At 43.6% G+C, this 25,306-nt stretch overlaps 2 protein-coding genes across 2 annotated transcripts; one reads left to right on the top strand and one right to left on the bottom strand.

Annotated features, from left to right (window-relative positions):
- Positions 1–368: 368 nt before the first annotated feature.
- On the top strand, positions 369–5,889 carry LOC135110633 (uncharacterized). Its single transcript, XM_064023165.1, has 3 exons — positions 369–863; positions 1,121–1,245; positions 2,045–5,889. Exons 1-3 carry the CDS (start codon positions 814–816, stop codon positions 2,416–2,418), a joined length of 549 nt encoding a protein of 182 aa, XP_063879235.1. The 5' UTR covers positions 369–813; the 3' UTR covers positions 2,419–5,889.
- A 1,571-nt stretch (positions 5,890–7,460) lies between these two features.
- LOC135110137 (nuclear receptor subfamily 2 group E member 1-like) lies at positions 7,461–20,008 on the bottom strand. The gene is made up of 9 exons (XM_064022093.1): positions 19,249–20,008; positions 18,916–19,031; positions 14,502–14,669; positions 13,827–14,144; positions 12,508–12,767; positions 8,709–8,802; positions 8,345–8,638; positions 8,086–8,156; positions 7,461–7,712 (listed from the first exon to the last, which is right to left on the bottom strand). Exons 1-9 carry the CDS (start codon positions 19,725–19,727, stop codon positions 7,536–7,538), a joined length of 1,977 nt encoding a protein of 658 aa, XP_063878163.1. The 5' UTR covers positions 19,728–20,008; the 3' UTR covers positions 7,461–7,535.
- Between the last annotated feature and the right edge of the window lie 5,298 nt (positions 20,009–25,306).

The raw sequence follows: 25,306 nt of genomic DNA, 5'->3' as shown, positions 1-25,306 counted from the left end.
CTCCACAGGCTGTATCCACTTATTACAGAGAGAAATTATAATTATGGATCCAAAGTTAGAAAACGGAGCTTAATACAAAAAATATATTCTTGTGATGGAGAAGGCAAAAGGGTATCCATAATTCTTGTTTAGTTTGTATTAACCATCGCAGTTAACTACATTATCTTTGAAGCTTTTATTACAGTCATTGAAGTTCTACCTTGACTTCCTGTTATCAGCTTATTTATCATCCTAGCATTTCTAGGGGGGATGAACAAGTACCTGACTATTTATTTATTTATTTATTTATTTATTTTTTTTTACTCGGTCTAATGCTGGAAAAGATCAGAACTTATAAAATAGTCTGACTGGCCAATTCTGTCATTAGTTTTCTCTCTGACTTCATAAGGTACTGTCACACTTCAAACAAAGATAAGCTTTATCTCTCCTTATCGTTGACTTTATAGCACAAGGTCTTGAGTCCAGCATATGATTCACAAGACTGGTGAATTACACAGAGGATACCAGAATACAACAAAATTTCACTTAATTGGAGAGAAATTGTTGTTTCTTCTATGATTGTCAGTTAAGTTAATGCAGCATCACATAAGTGCAAGTTGTAAATGATTGTCAATTAAGTTAATGCAGCATCACATAAGTGCAAGTTGTAAATGATTGTCAGTTAAGTTAATGCAGCATCACATAAGTGCAAGTTGTAAGAGTTAAATTATTTACAATTAATTTATTGACCAAATAATACAAGAGAGGGAGAGGGAGAGCCTTCATTGCTTGTGATAAATACAGAAGTACAAACTAATAGCAATCAACACATTCATGATGTCTATGGAAATGAGTGACAGCTCTGACCTCTTAGCAAGCAGCAGGTAAGGAATAATTGAATATGCTTTGCAAACTTAATGGTTATGATATTTAGAAATAGATAGTTTTTTTTTTTCTTTTATTGGCAGTCAGTCAAATATTAGAGGTATTCTAGGTCTTGCACTTAGATTTTTTTTTGAAGAATGGAAGAACTACATGTTCATAGTACAAAACATGTAGATTATTATTGTAAAACATTCATTTAATCAAGTTATGCATACTTTGATAACCTAACACTGAGCCAGTGTGGTACTATTGACAGAGGTGGATTCAAGAACTACTGGAGGTCAAGAACTGTGATGGAGCAGGCACTGTTGGTGCTGGCAGTGGTGGAGGGTGTGATGCTGTTTGGCTTTGTCATTGGTGTAGCTTCCCTTACAAGTGAAAGTAAGTACAGTAAAACAGTGCAGACACCAAGATGCTGATGTGTGTATCTTTCTTTGTTGCAGGTGTACATTTTCAGTAAGTTTAATTCTTGTTATACGAAGACTGAGTTATTTTCTCTGGGTGTGACTGCATAGTCATGTTATAAAACATTTGTTCAGTGAAGATCAGGCAGCAGAGACTGGTCAGCCTTAAGACACCTCATTCTTCCTTATTATACTTTACTAGCTAGCAATATCTTGTAGCTGTAAGCATATGTCATAATTATGTATTCTAAAATCTCATCAGTGCTTGTGGAAACAATGTGTGATTGTTCAAAAATGGAAAAAAGTTTTGTCTCAGGTGTGTTTCATCTTTGAGGGAAGGGATATGAATAAGGTGAGGTTATTTAGCCATACAAAGACATTTTAAGATCAGCAGTTTTTGTGATGTGTGGACATATGAATTATGTTAATCCTGACTTTTGGTCTGGTGAATAAAACTCCAACATTATTTGCATTGGCTGGTATTGCTTATTGTGTTGATTCTGTGTGTGTGTGTGTGTGTGTGTGTGTGTGTGAGAGAGAGAGAGAGAGAGAGAGAGAGAGAGAGAGAGAGAGAATTGTGGTCAAAGAAGTCACTAACTCTTATATATGACAGTAAATTAAGGATTGAAGGACTATATGTACTGTTTGCTTGAAGGATTGTTTTTTGATAAGAAACCAACACATTTAAGTTTGTATTAAAAAAAAGTTTATGTTGCTGTCCCAAATTATAAGATGCTCCAAATTTATATGATGCATGCTTCATTTCTTTTGTTTAGTTGTGTCCAAGGATGCAGAGATCCATCACCTTGCTGCTGAGTTAGAGAAGTGTCTGACAGGAAACATAACAACATTTTCCACCATGACTTCAACATCACCCACGGATACAGACTCATCTATCTCCAGCACACTTACGACTCCTGATACGAGTACCGTTGTCACAACCCCAACACCAACCACAACTGATCCAACAACAGTCACTACACCTGCTCCCTCAACAACTTCAACTGCTTCAACAAATGTAACTTCCAGTTCTGTTTCAGTTTCTACGATTTTTAGTACCAGTGGTTCTTCGACAATGTCTAGTAAACTATTAGAAAATTCAGATATTGGAGATCTTACAAATACTACAGATTCTCTTAATTCAACTTAATCTACATTTTATGGTTGCATCATAGGTCAAGTCATTAAATCTACATTTTCCTTCAACTTCAGATATATATTTTACGCTAAATGAATGCTAGTCTTTAATTTATTTAATCAAATGCTCCATCTTCCAGTACTACAAATTCTGTTTGATCATTTAACTTGGATTTTTAATATTATGTTCTAATGAATATTTTTCAGTTGTTAATGAAAGAAAAATTGCAAGTATACCTTATTTTAGATGTTTTAAGGCTATCATATTACTGCCAACTTAAGCCCACAAATTCAGGCTTTAGTTTGTCACCAGAAAGACATGTTTTATGTTTGAGCAATGAATGAACCACATAAAACAGGTGAAGGTTATTTCAATACAAAACACAGCTATAAAAAAGAAACAATTCAGATCGACTATATATCAAACTTGTGTTGCAGTAACAAAACCAATTTAGATTTTGAAGAGAAGGGTGTATAATTTTGTTTCCTGTAGCCAATAACATTTTAGCTCAAGTAGACTAAGGCTACAGACTAGTGCCATCAACAGATGTGTATTTTACCTCACTCTTTTTTAGAAAAGGGCAAACATGCAGCTGGTCAGGATTAGAATCAGAATCTAATGCCATACTGAGCCCTCAGTTGACTGACTCTGTTCCAAGATCTTGTATATGTATGCTTTTGTACTGCAGCATTAGAGAATGGCATCCAGAAAACAGTTCAAGCACTTATGACTATTGCGTTGGTTCTTATCTAATAATTTTAGCTCATTTCAGTTTACAGACAAAGTTTCTTAAGAATTGTGAATAAACTGTAATCATAGAGGAAAAATATGAAGTGTGAGGCAATAAGTGCAATTATGTCTTCTTAGTTATAAGAACCACATATACCAGATAAATTTAATTCATATTAGGAATAACTAGACATAAGAAACTTTTGTGTAAAATGTTAAGTAATCTATCACTATGAAATATAATCTCTTTAGGAATATGAACCATAGGTCTAAGTTTATCACAATAAGCTGTGTGTTATTGCTAATAAGAAATTCAAAATCTCCAGCAGATTAATCAAACTGTGTATATAAATATGTATATACATATTTACAAACATATGTATATACATATTTCTGTATTTGATCGCTACTAAGGGAAATATCAGCACAGTGGACTTAGCACAGTAACAGTTTTGAAGACAGAATAAGGGTTTAGTGGGTTAAAGAGAAATGTGAGTCACAGTGGTCCACTTTAAACTGTGTTTTATCAGAGGGAGTCCAATATTTTATGTTCAGTTTCTTAGCCTTATTTCTAGTGGCTTGTTCAGTCTTGGACAATAGCAGAGTAACTTGATGTACTCTCTTTCATTTGATCATCATCATTATCATGATTTCCTTTAACGTCCTTATTTTCTTTTCCTTTTTTTTTCTTCAAATACATAGTAACCATTAAACACTAAAGATCATATAGTGCTGTGGTAAAGTTGTTGCACTGTAGCAGTGATGGGCCTCTGTTAAGAGAGTGCCACTCCTCTGCCCAGAGCACCTGTTGCATGTGGGGATGGAACTTGCAATTTTTTAGCCATGACTTGAACACCTTACTGTGGAGGCACCGAGTCCCCCACTTGATTAGAAACTCATGTGTTGAAGTGAAAGTTTTTTTCCTGAATGCTCTTCTCTGATAGGGAGTAGATTTAATTTCAGAGTGACTTTCCATAAGGGAGGACTGCTGACAAAACTATCAAGATCTTCCAGCCTTAGGTTGATTAAACCATGTGATGCAGTTCCAATGAGTGAATGCATCTCATGGTGGCTGATTGTTTCACTATATCCCTGTCTGTTCTGCTTTCCACTGTGTTAAGCATTTTCATCAATTTCAAGGCTTCTGATCTGCTGAGAATCTATCAATTGTCAAGTTTTGTTGGTGTTAGCCAGCAGATCAGAGGATATGAGATAGAGAGAAAACACAAATATACAGTGGAGTTGAGTGCAGAATGATACTCAGCTTCTTAACACAAGTGCTCATGTGCTGAGCTGCAGGATTTTTTTTCATGACATCTTGTGGTTGTAACTGCTACTACATTATTTGTAAGAGTAAGAGAAAATGAGTTTTATAGGTATTAAGATGATAATATAAAAAAATTATGTGAATGTGTGTATACTCTATCTTGTGTATCTTGGCAGAGGGTAGGCCTTGGTAGGGGAGAGGGACAGCATATTCTGCCCTTCAGCTCCTGAGACTGGTTGGTGGAAAGCAGGCAGTGCAGTGTTAGCATGGGTTAATTTTCATAACCAGGAAGGTGTGGGTGAAGTGGTAAGCTGCTGCTAATCCTCACCATCCCCCCCCCTCCCCTCTCTCTCTCTCTCTCTCTCTCTCTCTCTCTCTCTCTCTCTCTCTCTCTCTCTCTCTCTCTCTCTCTCTCTCTCTCTCTCTCTCTCTCTCTCTCTCTCTCTCTCTCTCTCTCTCTCTCTCTCTCTCTCTCTCTCTCTCTCTCTCTCCAAAATGTGTGACTGGTCCATCAGCCATGCAGTTTCCCGCCACAGCAGAAGCTTACTTTAATATTTATCACACACACAGACACACACACACACACACACACACACACATGTGGGCAGGAGGAGGGAGATGAAGGAGACAAAACCTGAACCCACAGAAATGAAGAATGTCTCATATCAGAGGAAATCAGGAGTGGTATCAGTCCTTCTCTTCCATGTCTCCAAATGCAGTACATATTATGTAGTACAGTAGTTTTTGTAGTCAGTATATTTAATCTTTTCATATCTAATCATTACTAATTTACATTTTGCCTACATATTCCTGAGCAGCTCATGTATGCATAACTGTACTGTCTCTCCAACTATCAGATTAAAATGTTTTTTTGGTGGTGATAGGTAAGTTGTATGGTGTATCTATCTTATGCTTTGGTTTCTCAGCTGTACTGTATTTCTGAGTAATTAATTTTTTTTGGAATGATAGATAACAAAAGTTCTTTGACACATAATTATTCAAATATACACAATTTACAACATATCACTTTAAGTTCCACACCTGTAATATATAACAAGAATTACTGTGACCCATACAAACAGTGGAGTGATGGGAAGTGTGCCTGGCTGATGACATCATGTGTGCTCAGCTGGTCACATGAACATCACCAAAGCAATGCTCACTGACACCTTAGCACTCACAACCTTCATAACAATTAGGATAGGAGTTACAATTTTTTTGGTTGGGTTCAGAACAATGTTGTTAGTTATATAGAATGATATATATAATTTGCAAAAGTTGCCAAAGAAGTACAGTACATATATATGCCAACAATAAAAAATTTCATGAACTGAATGACAAGACACAATTAGGGAGTGCTGGTGACTACATTCATGATAGCAAAGGAGAGCAAGTTACATTTTAAGTGCAACTGGTTGTTTCTTACATCATACTGTAACATTTATATTTATACACATCAAATATTTCTCTAAACTGTAATGTCAGAACTGTTTTCTTTCCCATCCTGTGGTGTGGTGTGGTGGTTTGTAACAACAACAGTCACATGAATGGAAAGCTGAGAGAATCATAATTTTCATGTGCGATCACAAGGGAGGAGCATAAGTGGCAAGCATTATTGGTGTTGTCAGGTACACGATTCACCAGTACAAGGGATAGAAACTCAAACACTGCAGACATTTGTCAACCAAATTGTACTGTGCAACCAAAGTCCAGTGATCTATATTTAAATACAATACTTAATTGTGTAGTTTTGTTGCATGTATGCTTGCATACACTTGCTATCCTCAATGATTTTCTCTTTTATTAATGCCTTTAAAAGGACACTGTCAAGTTACGAGTATATTACATTAACAGCACTCATCAAAGTGGATGATTGTATGGATGTGTGTGTGGCTCTGTCATACTGGCAACTTCAGCTCCAGTCTTTGATGTCTGAAAGCCTGAATTAAATATTTTGATAATCCTGGAGAATCACTAAATTTAATGAGAGAAAGAATGATGTTTCGCACTGAATGTTGTCTTTAATGACTTGATTTTATGCATAAATGTACTGTGATTGCTTGTATGGCATGAACTGAAGATTCTTTCATTACAGGGACAAAGGATCATTGAATAATGACATCAGAATCAAAGGCACCAACAATACTTTATATTAACTTTTCCATGAAACAAACTTATTTTTTGTTTCAGTTTTGTGTACTGAATTGTCTGACAGTGAGCAGTATACCAATTTTGCCTCTGCTCGAGATACTGGTAAGATTACCGATATCCTCAATGAAATGCCTTGGGAAAAGCTTGCCAACACACTATGGACAATCACAAGATGCTGGGAAAGTTGAGTCACTAGTGGCTACTTTGATCCTTATATCTTTTGCCCCGTTTTGTGCAAAGCATTAAAAGGACATATAGTCAATTAAATGCTTTCATAATGATTCACAGTAAACACTGCTCTATTAAGAGTGTCTCGCATGCAGTGTGTTAGGATACACTTGCCTTCATCATTTCATTAGCTACAGTCATCCTTATGGTTCATGATCTAAACCAAGTTGTACATTTTTACTTTGTTTTCTGTTAATTCACCAATGCAGAATATTCTTAAATTCTTAAGTAAGTGATTCTCAGGTACAAAAGCTGTTTCCATCAAACAGTCAATGGTTCAGATCTTCTGAACAGTTGTTGAGCTTCACAGATGTGCTAGTAGAATCCTTATACGCTATTGGTTTTGTCAGAAATTGTTACCATGATATAAATAACTTTATAAGTTGTGTAACATGAAGTATATGTAATGTGTATGGCAGTAAGTCACGATGCAAGTCTTTCCTTAAGGCCTGCAGAATTATATACATAGATAATGTAGACTAGAACATATTGTACAGGGGTTCTGGAGTTTTACTCCGGTTATATTAATTTCATTTTTATTGATTTATTTTTAACCTGGATTCTTCATCGGTGGTGAGACCAGTTAAGTACAGATATTTCAGGCCATGAGAGAGAGAGAGAGAGAGAGAGAGAGAGAGAGAGAGAGAGAGAGAGAGAGAGAGAGAGAGAGAGAAACTCGGGCACAACACTGAATACAGGCAGGTGCCATTTTAAAAATCGGCGGTCACTGCTGGAGTACGCACGCCTTCAGGCTTCAGCTGGACTTAAACATGTCACAGAGGACTCTCTCGATAGGGGTGTTGCCGACTGTCCGCTTGAAGAAGATCTCTTGTACGGCCGTAGCGGAAATGTGGCCGAGGGCAGGGAGCAGCAGCAACAGTTTGCCGGCCCGCACCCTCCCGCCGGCTCCACACACCTTGCTCGCCAGGTACTGTGGAATGAGGAAGTCAGTTAACGCTTTTGTGACAACGACGATGATGGTTGTAAGTGACCTAGCAAGATTTATAGGTTTCAAGTCTGTGGAATGACGAGTTACGCAATAAGATCAAAAAGAAAATAAGGGAACCTGCAAGAAGCCATCAAACCTACACGTGGCAGTCCTTCTATGAAACACCTGCCTATTTCTAGACATCATCCCCATCCATAAACTTGTTTAATCACCTTTTAAAGCTTCGTAATGACACTGCACTAACAACCTGACAAGTGAGTCCACTCCATTCACCTACCAGTCTTTTTGAGAGGTTCGTCTGTTAAACTGACAATAACAAAGGTAGAACGCTCTTCACGCTACTGTAGGAGCTCACCTCATGCAGCATGAGTTGGGTTTGGTCCTGCAACACCTCCACGCCATAGCCGTCACGCAGCCCTCGCGCCTCTGTAACACACAAACTCAGCCATGTATTACGATAACGTTTTTTTTTTTTTTTTCGTGGCGAGATGCGAATGTTACCACTTCAACAATATATCACATTTAAAAAACACATGCTCCCCATCCAGCATGCTGTATTTAGCATCACGCTACCGGACGCCTTGGCTTCAATCACACACGGGAGGGCGACTCACCTGGGCGGAAGAGGATGAGAGCCTTGAGGCAGGCATATTCAGTGTGGTCCACCCTGAGGGCGTGCAGCCGCGTAATGACATCCCTCATGCCCTCCACGGTGCGTACCAGCCCCGCCTCGTGTTCTGTTGACAAGTCTGCGTCGCGCACCAGGCCCCCTATGAGTGTGAGGCAAGAGTTGATCATCACTACAGTGACTATCTCCGCCGACATCACGAAAAGGAAATTGATTTTGAATGGAAATACAAGTTGTCTTTTGATGTTAAGTCTGAAAGCCATATAAAAGGCGTGTTGATTTTAGTATTTCAGAGCCGGGACATACACTACTATAGGTGACATTATTGTCTTTTCAGTATAAATCCTTACCTTGGTCGAGGGGAAGAGACCACTGAGCGGCGGCCACGACGAACAGCTCACTCCAGGATTCTTCTAACAGGATGGCCTGGTCTCGGAACGGCAACTGCAAGGTGAGAGGAAGTGTTATCAAATGCAGTAGTGTCAGTGGATGAAGCTGAAATTACGACCCACCATTTAAAATTACCGGTAAACAGCTCTCAACTCTATCCCCTGTTCTATTCAACACATGTGAATCTTTCATTTGCCCAAGTCTTCTTACAGCAGAGATGAACGACTAACAAACTGTGGATTTCTCGCTGTATCTTAAGCATTGTTGAGGTCAGGGGGTATAGGCGATCAATATATATTTTTTGGTTGACACACACACACACACACACACACACACACACACACACGAGCCATTGCCTTCTACTACAATGAACGCTCCGATGGTAATCATAATTGTGTAGGCAACAGTAATGTATCACGGAGCCGCTACGTAGATGCACAGCTGTAGCATTCATGATTAGTTGGCAATAATATTAGCCATTCATATACGATGCCTTTTGAAATCAGCATTGCGAGTCCACTGCAGGACGGCTTCATGGCTAGGCAGGCCACGTCTCTCGCCACGCTTTGCTTTCTTCTTTCGTCGTTTCCGTAATCACGGGTTGGCGCCGTGTACGAGTCTCTTCCAGCTGAGGTATTTTGGCCTTAGAGGCAAACAAACTGGGGCTGAGTTTCATGCTTACACACATACATTTGATTATGAATAGTTTATTGCTGCTTTACTGGTTGTGAGAAATTGGCAAGATCTTTTGAATTCCCCGCCTTATTGCACGCCATCTACTCTACCAGCTGACACACGTATGCTACTTTATTCTTTATCATATTCCTGGTTATATAAGGTTAATCTAAAATGGATTTCTTGTCATATTTATTTATTTATTTATTTTTCATTTAGGTTCGACTTGTTCTGGCCTTTTTTGCAAAGTTCTGGATTCTTTACTCAGCACGAGTCTGCCAAGCTTCACTATTCTCGCATCGCGGTCACTGGTGGGACAAAGCTGGTGTAGGTTGTGAAAGTGAGCGAGTGAGGATAATGCTACTAGCAGATTAAGGTAAGCTGAACACTCCTATCAATAAAAAGTGAATTCATAGCTTGGTCAGTTTTGTTATGACTGGCGGTAACGAGATGGTTCCCGGGATGGGTTCTTCACTCGCTTCTCTATCCTCAGCAACACACGCCCCTGACAACTGCAGGTGTATTTCGTTGTCATTCTCTCCTCTTTACTCGTCTCTCTTCACCTTCAGACATTGCCGTAGTGTTTGTCTCTCTTTGTACCAGTTCGTTCACGTTAGTAATGGTTGCCCGCTAGTCCAATGGTTGCCAGACATGCTTGTTTGGGTCCGCATCATTTCTCTCTCAGTCCACCATTTACTTTACCTTCTTTACTTACATAAGCCTAATTCTCTTTCGGTTAGTCTTACTAACAACTCCGTGTCACGTACAATAACAAAACTTACACTTGATAAAGGGCACTGGTTTTGCCGTAAACAAGTGACAAGTGACGTAATCAGCACCGGCTTGGGAAACATTTCGTATCTCGTTTGAATGTTTTTTTTTTTTCTCTCTCCTTTTTCTGACAACAGCTAACTAACAGAGAATGAGATGATGCTGTGACGCTTCTAGTTAAAATAAGGGGGATTGGATTTTGCCAGAATGTTGATTATATTAGTGTTGACCATCATTCCTCTTTGTTAGCCTACGGGAGATTAACTATACATCTTAGGCCGCTTAGATATATCTTCAGGCACTTAAAGAGAGAGAGAGAGAGAGAGAACATAAGAACATAAGAAATAAGGGAAGCTGCAAGAAGCGACCAGGCTTACACGTGGCAGTCCCTGTATGAAACACTCCTACCTATTTCCACCTATCATCCCCATCCATAAACTTGTCTAATCTTCTCTTAAAGCTCTCTAGTGTCCTAGCACTAACTACATGATTACTGAGTCCGTTCCACTCATCTACCACTCTATTCGAGAACCAATTTTTTCCTATCTCCTTCCTAAACCTAAATTTTTCAAGCTTGAACCCGTTATTTCTTGTTCTACCCTGGTTGCTGATCCTAAGAATTTTGCTTACATCTCCCTTGTTATAACCCTTATACCACTTAAAGACCTCTATCAGGTCCCCTCTTAACCTACGTCTCTCTAGAGAATGTAAATTTAACCGCTTCAACCTCGCTTCGTAAGGAATACTCCTCATCCCCTGTATCCTTTTAGTCATTCTCCTCTGTACTGATTCTAATAGACCTATATCTTTCCTGTAATGTGGGGACCAGAACTGCACAGCGTAGTCTAGATGAGGTCTGACCAGCGCCAAGTATAACTTTAATATTACCTCCGGTCTTCTACTTTTAACACTCCTAAAAATGAATCCTAGTACCCTATTTGCCTTGTTTCTGGCTTCTATGCATTGTTTCCCTAGACGGAGTTCAGAGCTAACTATAACTCCTAAATCTTTCTCGTACCCTGTACCTACCAGAGTTTGGGTGTTTAATGTGTACCTATTGTGTGGGTTTCCTCTACCTACGCTAAGCACTTTGCATTTATTGATATTAAATTGCATTTGCCATCTATCCGTCCATTCATTCATTCTATCTAAGTCTGTCTGCAAGGCGATGGCATCCGCTTCTGACCTAATTAATCTACCTATCTTTGTGTCATCCGCAAATTTACTAACATCGCTATTAATTCCACTATCCAAGTCATTGATATATATTAGAAATAATAATGGCCCTAATACTGATCCCTGTGGCACCCCACTAATGACATGACCCCACTCGGATTTCGAGCCGTTTATTAGCACTCTCTGTCGCCTGTTACCAAGCCATGACCCTATCCAACCTAACACCTTCCCATCTATCCCGTGCGCCCTAACCTTTCTCAGGAGCCTTTGATGGGGCACCTTGTCGAATGCTTTACTAAAGTCCAGAGAGAGAGATATCAGAGAGAGAGAGAGAGAGAGAGTACCTATCATCTAGTGTTTTAGTTAGTAATGTAGCTGCTATTAAAGACGTGAGGGGGAGTTGGATGACTAGTGTGTGAACGTGCCCGCCTGAACACACACACCTTCCTTCACTAATCAATACTTTGCTTCCCCATCCACCTGTGCAGCGAGGCCGTGTAAACCTTAATGTTTTTCCAATAACACATTTTTCTCCTCTTATCACTTTAATGTTCCCTTCCAGCGTTCCAGCAAACGAGGCGAAGGGACAGGAGATAGTGAAAATGCCTCGGTTTTCTGGTCTTGAATATTTTCCTCTCGTGCATTTCTCTAAAAACCTTCGCTGGTTCCTAGCTTTTTTGTCCGTTACTCTAATCTACGAGTAACCTGACCTAACTTGGTGTAGCTAACAATTAAAAGCATTGGTTTCGGTGAATGAGTGTTTCTATCATAACAAAGTGCTTTCAGATACATACTTGTTAGCTTAAAATAGGACAGGCCACAGACGCACAGTGGGGGGAAATATTGAAAACGTTACTTGTCTACTGCGGGAATCTGTCACTGCTGGAGGGAAGTGACCAGTGGGGAATATGATCGTATTCGTTCATGTTCTGCCTCGAGGTGTGCGATTGATACTAACCCCTCGCTGCTTCGCTTGTTGACGAATGATGTGGGTTATTATTGCAGCCATGTTATCTTAAAGTGCGTGTATGTGAGAGAGAGAGAGAGAGAGAGAGAGAGAGAGAGAGAGAGAGAGAGAGAGAGAGAGAGAGAGAGAGAGAGAGAGAGAGATTTGACAAAGGCATACATCATCTTTACCTGCATAAATGACGGGATGGACCTCGCCCATTTGACGCCCAGGAACAGCAGTTTGGCGGCATTCTCGTACACGCTGTCTGTCGGGGAGATGACCAGCGCGCCGGCGTCCACTGTGATGGGCGGCGCCGATGATTGCGTGGCGTTGATGGGCGGGGAGGGCGAGGTGGGTGAGGGGAGGGGCGTGCTGGCGGGGCTGGCAAGGGAGGGGGAGCGAGGGGCCGTAAGGAACGCTGGTGGTGGTGAACTGGATTCCCTCTTATCTGTTTGGAATGTGATGCTGCGTTAGGTTTGGTTAGGTTAACAGGGATTCTGTGTCATCATCAGGGAAAACACTCATGAGAACGCCATTAATCATCTCTGTTGCCTTCGAAAATGAAAAATGAGAAAGAAAATGTTCAAAATATGTACCATAGTTCTGATGAGAGATAAAAGCACATAAAATGAGGATTAAATTATGTGATCGGTTGGCAATGTCAGAAAATCTAGGCAAGGAGAAAAGACTTCAGGCTGAGGGAAAACGTTAAGCGCAGCGGGAGTGCGACGGCTTAGTGGATTATAAAACATGACTGTCCCTCTGGTGGGAAGTGATCCTTTTTGTGGTCCAATAAGCACCTGGGGAATTAGAGTTTTCGTCTGTATGCATAAATGCCTCATTCTCTCATCGGAACTATTTTCAAAAGCTACAATTATTATTATTAAAATCTTCATGGTGTGTATCTCTTTTTTCATGTAGTGTTTCAGAATTCTCGTTAAACTGACACTAGAATAATGGAATCACCTTTGAAAACTAAAACTTCCATTGTTAAAAGTAGCCAAGATAAGATACGGAAACGTATGAGAATGCGGCTCTTAGAACTTACATGAATTTTGGGTGCCATTGCAAGCTCTCCTGTAACTCGGCATTGTTATACTAATCTTCATGAAGTGGGCCGCGGATGATGTACAACATTCTTTACAGGGAGCCTTACAAGGGAACACTTAGGGAAACTGCATCGTAAGGAATTGAATAGTGCGAGTGCCAGGTTCATGTAGCCCAACACGTGTGGGAATGATGTGGGTCTCATAGTGAGGTTAGTTGTACAGAGCGTATCCTGTCATTATCGTCAAGTTGTGGAAAACTACATAGATCTCTAGTTACTGATTTAATTGTTACCGTTATCAGAACAAGCGTAGCTGTCATTTCAGTTTTAGGAAAGAAGTTATTTACCAAACTTCCTATTACTGAAATGTAGCACAGCGGAAGTGCGTGGCGAGAGAAGCAATTTTTGGTTTTTGCTTCACGCTTACAGGACAAATATTTGAGTTCTCAGTCTACTCACCATTGTTGATTTTGCAGTTAATTGCAGCAGCTATCCCAATGTTATTGTTGGTGACTGTGTCGTTATTGTTGTTGATGGTGGTAGTGGTTGTGGTGGTGGTGGTAGTGGAGGTGGAGGCGGGGGCGGTGGTGGCGCAGGTGGATGTGTCTGCCGTGGTAGTGGTGGTGGTGATGGTGGCCGTGCTGTGGATGATGGCGGCGGCAATGGAGGCTTTGGTGTTGTTCTTGGTGTTCCCGTCGGAGCTGGTCACCTCAGTTTCCCCTCCGCTGGAAGGGGGGGCGGCGAGGCGGCGCGGCGTGGCGGACTGAATGCCGACCCCTCATTGGCTGCTCGCGAGATGTCGACCAGAGAGCTCATTGGTGGCCGGTGATCGACCGCTAGCGGTTTCAGCTCAAGATGTTCCATGATTGGTGGCCTTCAGTCCCAGGCGCTCGCTAACTGGCGGCTTGAACTCGAAGGCTTCACAGACGGAGAATTTGTGTGGTCCAGGACGCTCGTTGATTGGGGCCTTGGAGTCCCTGGGGCGGCGAGGGGAGGAGTGGTGCAGGGCGGCCTCGGTGAAGGGCCGCCGCGCAGGCTCGTTGGTGAGGGCGGCCAGGTTGGGCTTGAAGGCAGAGTTGTGGCTGAAGTGCAGGTTGAGGGGGCGCCATGGAAGGGGTCATTGGGAGGAAGGGCGGCTTGAAGGGGCATGGGCGGAAGCAGTGCCGGGTAGTAGGGCGGCAGGGGCGGCAGGCTGGCTCCACCGCCCACGGACACCGGGGGGAACCCTGTCGAGCCTGGCATGTCTGGGGCGAACATGGGCCGCTTCTGGCAGGACCGCGGGAGCTCGCTCGTGCTGCACGGCTGTTGGTTGGGAGGGGGGGGGGGGGAGTGTTAGCGCCCACCCTTACCTCACCCCTCTCATGTCCCTGCTCCTCTTCCTCATCTTCCCCTCCACGTCACCTCCCTCTCTATCCCCTCCCTCCACTTGTGTTATCTCTCCTCTCTCTCTCTCTCTCTCTCTCTCTCTCTCTCTCTCTCTCTCTCTCTCTCTCTCTCTCTCTCTCTCTCTCTCTCTCCTTCTCTCTCTCTCTCTCTCTCTCTCTCTCTCTCTCTCTCTCTTTCTGTGTGTGTGTGTGTGTGTGTGTGTGTGTGTGTGTGTGTGTGTGTGTTGTGTGTGTGTGTCCTCTTCTCCAGTAAGTTCATAGGGAAATCTCTGGGAAGCCACTCCTCTCTGGATGACTTGAAAGCGTCACATTTCAGAAATACTCAGCACATAATCATTCCTTTACTTCCTCATGTCAACACAAAACCAAGGCGTGAGAGAGGCAGCGTTGCGAGTGAGTAAGCAGCTGAAAACACAAGAGATCAGTCACTGCTTGAACGAGTTGTTTAACATGAGCGTGTGTTGCGGCGCGTGGCGAGGACACCCCTTCAGACACCGATCAGTGGGCGGCGCGTGTTGGGGGCGGCGTTGTGGGGCGACACATGAATCTTGGATCAATATCGCGGCAATTTGTCTCGGCCGGTAGCCCAAGCACCTTAATGGGTAGTTAAAGGGCAGGTAACAGTGCAATCAATAGTGTATTACCTCACTCACTCCGGCCAGGTCATTACCGGGAGGGGAGGGCGTCCACCTGCACCAGCACACCTGCGTCAGAGAGAGAGAGAGAGAGAGAGAGAGAAGAGAGGAGAGAGAGGAGAGAGAGAGAGAGAGAGAGAGAGGAGAGAGAGAGAGAGAGAGAGAGAGAGAAGAGAGGGGGGGGGGATTTTGTGGCTCAATATGACTTTTTTTTATAAGCTTTCTCTTTCTCCTTGGGTTCTCCTCCTTTTTTTTCTTTTTTCGTTATTTTACGTTTTTTTACTTTAACCTTTTTTCTTTTTTTTTCTTCTTCCCCTCTTCTACTTTCCCTCCTCCTCCTCCTCCTCCTCCTCCTCCTCCTCCTCCTCCTCCTCCTCCTCCTCCCCGTTGTCACCACCATCACAGTCATCATAACACCTCCTTGTCCACAAAGCTGCCGAACACACACCGTTAATTATCTGCACAAAAAAGGCTTGTTCTGCCTCGCACTCTAAATACAGGTACTATATAAGAAGTTACTGTGCCGGGACTTGAGGCTCGGCTGGGACAGAGGGACAGTCATGGAGGGGAGGGGAGTGTAGGGACGCTGGAGGGGGTTGATAAATGGAGAGAGTTCTTTCTTTCTCTAGTGTCAATAGCAGTAATTTTTAATGATACGCCTTTCTTACTCGGTGTCGAAGATGATTTGTCTATCTTTTCATTTGTATATTTCGTTTCTTTTCCTGTAACAAATAAAAGTAACGTTATGAGCCAAAGAATGATGTGTCAATCAAATGGATGAGGAAAGTAAGAGAACAATGGTATCTTTACATTTTGAAATTGCGTTTATGAGCAGGAGGACGAGGAAATAAGAGGAAAATGGTATCGTAACTTGACTGCCATTTATAATCATTAATTCTTGATTTTAGGATGGCATTTTCTGTAATTTTCCTCATCTATTTGTTCTTAATCATAAAATTCTTGACGTTGCGATAAAATTTTTCTTATTTTTCCTCATCCATTTGTTCATAATCACAATATCTTGACGTTACGATACCATTTTTTTTTTCCTTTTTTTTTTTTTTTTTTTTTTTTCGTCCCATTGGATTGGCAGGTAACGTCACCAGCATGTCTCTGTCCTTTCATCTGTCACGGCGTTTACAAAGTCGGTCCACCACCTGTTTTGGGCACCCTCCTCATTTACAAGTTCTTGGTGTCGCGTGTCTGGCTTGCATCGCACACGTACTGGTAATAATGGATTTTGTTCCCGGCTTTCACTATTACAGTAATCATCGTAAAATCACCCTCGGTAGCCATATTGTTCAGGGTCATTTGTTAAAAAATACGGAAGCCGACGGGGTCACTGATACCCGAGTCACTTGCAAGGGTTGTGTGTGCGTGTGTGTGCGTGTGAGTGCGCGCGCGTTTCTTACCATAAACACTACGGACACCACTACAATGAACAAGGGGCAATCATCACTATCTTCACTGTATCTACCAAGGACATCCATCACCATCGTCATTAATCGAGACACCAGTGTTAATATCACTTTTGACCTTTTGCAGCGCATAGATACATTCAAAATTCGTGTCACCTATAAACACACACACACACCACAACACACACACACACACACACACACACACACACACACACACACACACACACACACACACACACACACACACACACACACACACCACACACACACACACACACACACACACAATAAACACTCCACAACACAAGGGTCGCGAGTCACACGTTCCTAATGCACCTTTTATGTTGGACACTTCTCTTCCTCCCCTCTTCCTTCTCTTCCTCCCCTCTTTCCCCTTTCCCTCCCGTTTTCTTCCCCTCCTCCCTCTTCACACTCTTCAATCTCTCTCTCTCTCTCTCTCTCTCTCTCTCTCTCTCTCTCTCTCTCTCTCTCTCTCTCTCTCTCTCTCTCTCTCTCTCTCTCTCTCTCTCTCTCTCTCTCAAATCGATTGAATCACAGCGCCCACAACATGGGAGGTCATATATCGCCCTAAAATCACAAAAAATAATAACGAATATGTATAAATAAAATCTAAAAAACAAACTGTGAAATAATAAAGAAAAAAATATCCCTTCTATCTATCTCTTGATTTCATAAGATTTCCCAAAGGAAGTTCTCAGCCTCTCCTTCATTATCAGTCACTAGCACCACCACCATCACCACCATCACCCAGAATCATCTCTATTTATCACCACAGGCCTGCCGTTCTATTTCAGGCCATCCCAGCAACACCTCTCATTTCTCCATTCAGCTTTCCTCCGTCCGCCTCGCCTCCCATTCACTATCCATAGGTTTACTTTTATGTTCGACAAACGACGTATCCATCCTACGTCAACTTTTTATTTATCTGCTTATTTATTTATTTAGTTTTGTTCTTTTTAATTATAGTCGGAACGTCTTTAGTATCTGCTCTGCTTCCTAATCTTTCCCGTTCTCTTCTCACATCGTCATCGTGTGTTCCCAAGCATCTCGGCGCCTTGCCACTATTTTCAAGTGGCTAGAGTGGAAATAAGTTTGGTTTTCAAGAGTATTTTTTCATGGCTAGTAGTGGAGGTGATTGCTTGGTAGAAAATTTTGTTATAGTGTTCATGAGAAACATTTAACAGTCAGAGGGATGGGGGACTTGTGAGTGACGGAAATTTCCACCAGTACTGATGATAACCTTTCCGAGTATAAATAACACTGAGACTGAAGTAATAATGGGGTAACATACAGCTTTTACAGGAATATAAACCTAAAAACATGCTCTCTATCCAGTGCATCCATCATCCTGCGCTCCTTTGACTCTTTGCTTCCTTGCCCGCCTTGGCCCGCCGCACCCATGACCCCTACACCTGCTCCTCTGACTCCCCGCGATACCTGCTCTCATTCCCGACTCGACGTTATAGAACGACTCCCTCTCTTCTTCCCTCCCCTGAGAACTCGTATACCACGGCCTTGACAGAGCAGAAAGAGCACAATTCCCTTACCCTCCTCCTCCCCGTCCTTGCCTTCCCTTCCCCACCACACCCCAGGGCTCCTCAGTGGAAGTTCAGCGTGCTAACTTATGCAGGCGAGATGGATATGTCTTGTTAACGGGCCGCCTCCCTTTTGCTCTGGGAATACTGCCACGTGCCTGTCTGTGTCCCCCCCCGCCCGCCTCTCCCTCCCTCCCGCACACCCTCACATGCCGTCGCCTCTTCGTTCCGTTCACCACGGTGCCACGTGTTGATTATGCCATGCACCCGCTCGTCATTAAGCTGTGACCCCTGCAATGAACTAGGACACACACACATATTCACACACACACACACATTCACACAACACACACACACACACTCTCTCTCTCTCTCTCTCTCTCTCTCTCTCTCTCTCTCTCTCTCTCTCTCTCTCTCTCTCTCTCTCTCTCTCTCTACATTCTCATTGCTGATATTCACGCCATAGGAGAGAACCTAAAGTGTTCGGCGATGTTCTTTCCTCCTAAGAGCACAAAGCTTACAGTCACTCACTCCCTACCCATGACACTCACCGTCCTTCTTCATGTTGACGTCGAGACACTTCTTGAAGCGGCACGCCTGACACTGGTTCCTCCGAGTGACGTCCACGACACAAGTGCCCGCCTCTTTGCACACGTAGTCCAACGTCCTAGGGGAGTAAGACCAGTGGGGCGCCAGGGAGCAATAGTTAGGTAAGTATATTAGAGAATGACAATAAACCTATATTGTGTAATCGACATATTGTGACCATATATGGTAGTGATTTCTCAAAGGGTTGTTAGCAGTGCGAGCAACACACTGAGGTGGCAACAAGTGGCCAAGGCGAGCCGAGGCCTGGCTGGCTGCCGAGACAGCAGAACACTCACTTGTTACGGTAGCGGCGGATGGACCTCTTGAAGAACCCTCGGCAGCCGTCACAGGAGGGCACGCCGTAGTGCTTCCCCGACGCCTTGTCCCCACACACCCGGCACGCCGCCTCCCCGCGCTCCATCTGCGGCAGGAGACAGGTCTGCTTACCTTCAGCAATCACTTCAGTCACCTCCACACCTACACCCTGATGTGGCTGGAGCCGCGGACACCTTATGATTGCCACACGTTCTCCTCGAGGACGTAATGTACTACATAGGGTCGTACAAAGGCCCGAGGGACTGCCAGCGCTGACCCTGAGAGGTTGTGGTCGTGTGGAAGTTAAAAGAAGAAAAGAAACAAAGAAGGAAAGAGAAAAAAGACAAGAAAGTTCCTGACGATATTTCTGTGTTTGAAGCCAGAAAGTGTGTCTCGGCAAGCCGTAACACTCGCCGCCTGGAGGAGAGACCGCTTTCCTCATGTTGAAGAGGGACGCCATACTGTATTGAGCGGTCACCGTCCTGTACACCTGAGAGGCTGGCGTGCTGCTCACATTTGCTCACGCTCACACATCTTCGTATCAGCCGCCAGAGTCCGTATTTTGAAACGCTTTGGCCTCTCTATGAATTTTTTTTTCTTTCTAACGGATGAATATTCAGTTTTTCACGGATGTTGTTCTCGTCCATGATGCAGAATGCTTATTAAACTATCACAAGAATCATGAAAGCACTCCAGAAAGCCTGACATCTATTTCTATGACAGTCTGTTAGAGAGATAAAGCGCTGGATAATTTGAGGTTTTCCCGGGCAGGTGCACCCAGATACCACCTGTACTGCACGTGCGTTGCATTCAGACAGGCTCATTGTAGCCGTGAACTACGTAACCATTCACCATCTGGGATTCCGTAATGTTGCAACGCTAATACTGCAGCGGCGGTGGGCTGTGGGCGGCGTGTTCGGAAAGAGCCAGAGTTAGGGGCGCCGGACGAGTGGCGGCCTGGCGCGAGGCATTGACGTTTAAGTGAATTGTTCGTTGCTTGATATTTACTCAGTTCATAAGTTTGTCAGCAAGGCGTGGTTAGGCTATCGATGTCTGCAACGGCAACGCGCACCGGAATTTGTGTCAGTAACGGAAAGTCTTGGCTCATAAGTAACAGGCAGCTTGCTATAATATATTGTAAGCAGTGCATGGTAATCTATAATGCAAAAGAAGCCGCGTGTATTTGTTTCAAGGGGACTTTTTGTTAAGGCATCTCACCTAATGACGGGCATAAACACCTGCAACATTTTGTGTACGATTGTTGTGATGATATGTATGACGATGGTAAGTCATGAGAATGGTGATGGTGATGACACGAATGGTGGTGACGATGATGACTGTGATGGCGATGATCATAGTGACAATGACGATAATGAGTGTAATAATTTTGATGTCCTATATACTACTACTACTACTACTACTACTACTACTACTATTACTGCTCCTTCAACAATTCTATAATATATTCACCAGTAACACGAAATATACGCATACTATAATATTAAATGGAACCCGTAGTGATGTTTATGACTGACGCAAAGGAGTACATGAGTTATATATTATCATAATTTTCTTTTCATGAATATTGGATGAAATAATACTCACCGTCTCAGAGTGTTGCGACAGAAACGCAGAGCTACATTTTCAGTAACTCGAGTCTGTGTTGTGAGAAAGTTGTGGAGAGAGATACTAATAGGTGGACAGCTTGGCATACATTGTTTAGATGTGGGTCTGTTTTTGAAGCGTCTCGGGTCCTCATAAAGACTGTTTTCAGAGAGCACAGAGATGATTGATGGGATTCTCATAAATATTTTTCCTATTGATGGTGCTGAATTCTCCTTAACCCTCCACCGATGGTAAATAAGTAGATGGATAAATAGAGCTAAAAAAGATGTATGATAGGAATAAATTAATGGATAATTATATAGCAGTCTTGAAAATATCATAAACTCCTAGAAGAAAGGTTGTTAAATATCATAGGAATCCTTAAGAAAAAAAAAACATTACGAAAACATTTTTAATTTCCCCTCGAGTAAAACCATTATTAAACTACCTCTCGAGTCATAAAAAGAAAAAAAAAAATTTGAAAACGTCATCCACTTTAAGGTAAAGCCTGTTAAAAGCACCCGATAGAGACTGAAAAGCCTTAAGAATGCGCCCCGAGTCACAGCCTTTAGGAAACTCACTCGGATATATACCTTTGAACAGATGGCTTATCCAATCGCTGTACCCCACGTGAGCACAGGTGGACTCGTAGAACCTAAACTGCTGGAGGGATGATGGTGAGAGATGGTGAACTGCGAGAGTGGAGGAGGCTGAGGCAGGCGGAGAAATGGGGTGAGGAAGTTTGGGGGCGGTGTGAATGGTGTGCCTGACGCTCTCCAGTTGCCCATTGCCAGCTGCGGCGTGACCCTGTGCTGGCTCTCTTGATCTAATCTGGTGGGAGCGTCGCGGCTGCTCCCTGATACCGGCGATCTCGGCAGCGGCCTCATCTCCCGCTGCTAAAACCCTCCACCCCCGCGACGACCTCTGCTAAACCATTGTCTGACTGTTACTACTGCTACTGTTGCTGCTACTACTACTACTACTACGACTGTCACTACTATTACTACTACTACTACTACTACTACTACTGCTACTACTACTACTACTACTCTGCATTCCCGGTTCCTTTTCTACCTCTTTACGACGTCTGCTGAATTACTACTACTACTACTACTACTACTACTACTACTACTACTACTACTACTACTACTACTGCTACTACTACTACCAGCCCTTACCTCCCTTCTCAGCTCTTCCTTTTACCCCTTCACGATCAGCAAACTACGACCTGTTTTACAGTACGACCTGAAACTACGACCACCCGTGCTCTCCGAGGTGAGAGGCGCCATGCACCCCTCCGCGGCCCCTCACTACGGGCATAGGTACCATCAGTGTACCTTAGCTACCACCACCACCGCCACCACCGTTGTCGCCATATCTGTTGCTGTGTCCCGCCGCCACTTCACCACCAGCACAATCGCTACCATCATCACCATCACCACCACCATCAACGACAGTAACATAAATACTACTCCGACTATTGTATCACTACTACCATCACCACAACCACTGCCACTACCATCGCCGCCACCACCATCGCCGCCACCGCACGGGCAGCTCGCGGCGGTGCGCCAGTCACGGGACAGCTGACCCCAAGTGGCCCGTTCTCACCTGTGTTGACCGAGACAATGAAAAATGACACCTGCCCGAGGCCCAACGACCCGTGACGCGCTAATGAATATTTGATGTGTTCGATGACTGCCTTTGTGCTCCCCTCTCACGGCCCCGCCTCTCCCCTCTCTCCTCGCCCTCCTTCCACGGCTTGCTCCCCTCTTTCCCCTCGCTGCCTCTCTCCCCTCGTGCTCCTTTTTTTTCTTTTTATTCTCCTGCAAGTTAAGTTAATTTTCTTCACGTTCTCCGTCCTGTCTCTTTTACTCTAATTTCATTTTATTTCGGTTTTCAAGACGAAATTAGTGCTTCAAGTTTTATTTTTATTTATTTATTTATTTATTTATTTATTTGGTTAATTAGTTAGTCAAGTATTTAGTTGTTTATTTAGTTATTTGTTTATTATTCTATTTGCTAATTTTTAACCACAGCACCGCACTCAGACATCAGAGGAATTAAACACTCGCGGAGACACCATTGCTGGCTCGTATTGTCTGCCTGTGTTGTCCACGTGTTACTGGCAGACCCTGATTGTTGCTCCGTGGTGCTGATGCGTAACGCCTTCTGTTTGATCCTCGAGCAGTGAACAGTCATTGTAGGACAGGAGTGGCTTTGTAATAATGGACCGCCACCCCTCCAGCAGTATAAATTATCTTCCGGTTTGTTTGCGCCGAGTTACGGAGTTGTTTCCGGTGCGGGCAGAACGTTAATGGCATTCTGTAAGGCCCGGTATTGCACACAGCACACCTCCCTGGCGCAGCACTGGGCCTAAGGCGCTGCATGAACTGCGGCGATATTAGCTGAGACCGAGTTAAATATGGCTGGGAGCGACTTAACTCTTCCAAACCTTCATTTATCACCGCCTTTAGTACATTAATTAATCAGTGAATCCAGTATTCCATTCATATTTTCCTACTCATTTACTATTACTTGTTCCTTCACGGTTGGTTCTCGCCGAGTCGCTTGTGAGCTCCTCGGTCAGACACAGCCACACCAGACCACCGAGTCCTGGCTGGACGTGGACCCAGAAAAGTGATGAAAGAAAGAGATGAAAAGTCCTGACAATAAAAAAGACCTCATCCCAATCCTCTCTCCCCCTCTCTCACTCACTCACACACACACAAAGAGAACGAACTCTTTTTATTAGATACAAATGAATTAATAAGTAAGTAGCAAAACTCAACAAAAGTCCGTGTCAAGAGAGAGAGAGAGAGAGAGAGAGAGAGAGAGAGAGAGAGAGAGAGAGAGAGAGAGAGAGAGAGAGAGAGAGAGAGAGAGAGAATCACAAACAATAAAAAATATCCTCATGCTACCAAAAAAATAGCAGTGTAGTGGTGATGATGATGATGGCTCGTGAAGGCAGCGGCGGCACACACCACCACCACCATCTCACCACCACTTCACCACCTCACCACCTTCATTAGCGAGCCGTGGACAAGGCCGCTGTAACTATCCCCTAATGACCGGCTGGCTCCCGACCACGGCTGGCGGAGAGGACAGGCTGACGGAGGGAAAGGGAGAGAGAGAGAGAGAGAGAGAGAGAGAGAGACGGAGGGAGAGGGAGGGAGAGGGAGAACTGTTACGCCGCACATTATCCTCGCACACCGGGAAATTGTCTCAAATTGTCAGTCGAGAAGTCCTCAAGAGCCCCCCTGGTAGTGTAGTCACCGCCCTTACGTCACTCCGCCACAAGTCCCTTTTCTCCTTGCCAGCCCTTCACTGGCCTCAAATATTCACACAGGCATTATATTTTATCCCCTCGAACGCTTAATTATAAGGTGAATAATACCGAGCTCTGTGCAGCGGGGTGACGAGGGCGCGTCGCGAGGGCAGCAAGGGGCGGGCTGGTGGACGGTACAGCACGGGGCGGTAAGGGCCGGGTTAGGGCGAGGGGGCCGTGGGAAGTCACAGGTGCAGGTGCCAGAGGGTCGATGCTGCCAATATTGACGCAAGACACCACCGCTACCAGCCCGCCCCGCCCCACTCTACCCGGCCCCGATCCTACCCCGACCCAGCCCAACCCGACTATCGTGAGCGTTCCCAGTCTGCTTTGCTCCTTACCTCGCCTGTTAGAACGTCCAATAACTTTCTTTTTTTGGCTGTACTCATGGAACGGGGATCGTGGACTGAATGATCTACCATACGTATGAAGCTTTCCACGTCTGCTTTGCTCCTTAAGTCGCCTGTTCGAATGGCCGGTAGCTTCTCTTCATCATATTCTTGTACAGGGGTGATTTACACGTAAGCTGTGACGCTTGACATCTGTACGGTTCCGGAGACCAGTATGGGTTCTTAGGCTCCATGTAAGGTCAGGTTCTAGGTTTTCTCGAGGTTCTGACTGGTGGTTTGTGGAGAATCTTGACTCGTGGTCTTAGTTAGATCCATTGTTCTCTCATTAGGATTGTTTTTAAAGGCCACAGATAATTAGGTAGGTTATGGATGTTTTTTTCCCTTTGATGTTAGATAATCTTTGTTAAACTATCATTAGACTCACGGAAGTGGCCAGAAAACTCCAGTGTCTTCCACTAGAGATTAAGACTAGTTTAGATCAGTGACCGGAACGTTTAAGAAGATATACCCTGAAAGACTTCTAAACGTAGACTGCGACGCTACACACACGAAATTATAAAGGCTCCTGTTAAGGTTGCAACACTTCCCATATATGCAGAGGTCTTCGAAAATGGCAGAGAGTGTTTTATAAGCATAGCGTGTATGGACTGCGGTATAGAGGTTGTTCCAGCTTCTATAGGTTGTAAATATTTCTTGAAGGCACAGTGTAAGAATTTCTGATGTGGTTTAAGGGGGTTTTATAAAGATTGTGTGTAT

Source organism: Scylla paramamosain, chromosome 20 (assembly GCF_035594125.1).
Source record: "Scylla paramamosain isolate STU-SP2022 chromosome 20, ASM3559412v1, whole genome shotgun sequence".
Classification (NCBI taxonomy): Eukaryota; Metazoa; Arthropoda; class Malacostraca; order Decapoda; family Portunidae; genus Scylla; species Scylla paramamosain.
Note: the sequence above shows the minus strand (reverse complement) of the source record. Positions and strands in the feature narration are given on the sequence as shown.

Excerpts from the sequence above, each read along its gene's own strand:
- LOC135110633 (XM_064023165.1), top strand. The coding sequence starts at position 814 with ATGATGTCTATGGAAATGAGTGACAGCTCTGACCTCTTAGCAAGCAGC. Across the intron at positions 864-1,120 it reads GACCTCTTAGCAAGCAGCAG|AGGTGGATTCAAGAACTACT; the intron begins GTAAGGAATAAT and ends TACTATTGACAG. Across the intron at positions 1,246-2,044 it reads AGCTTCCCTTACAAGTGAAA|TTGTGTCCAAGGATGCAGAG; the intron begins GTAAGTACAGTA and ends TCTTTTGTTTAG.
- LOC135110137 (XM_064022093.1), bottom strand. The coding sequence starts at position 19,727 with ATGGCGTCCCTCTTCAACATGAGGAAAGCGGTCTCTCCTCCAGGCGGC. Across the intron at positions 12,768-13,826 it reads TAACTGCAAAATCAACAATG|ATAAGAGGGAATCCAGTTCA; the intron begins GTGAGTAGACTG and ends CATTCCAAACAG. Across the intron at positions 7,713-8,085 it reads CCCAACTCATGCTGCATGAG|TACCTGGCGAGCAAGGTGTG; the intron begins GTGAGCTCCTAC and ends CTCATTCCACAG.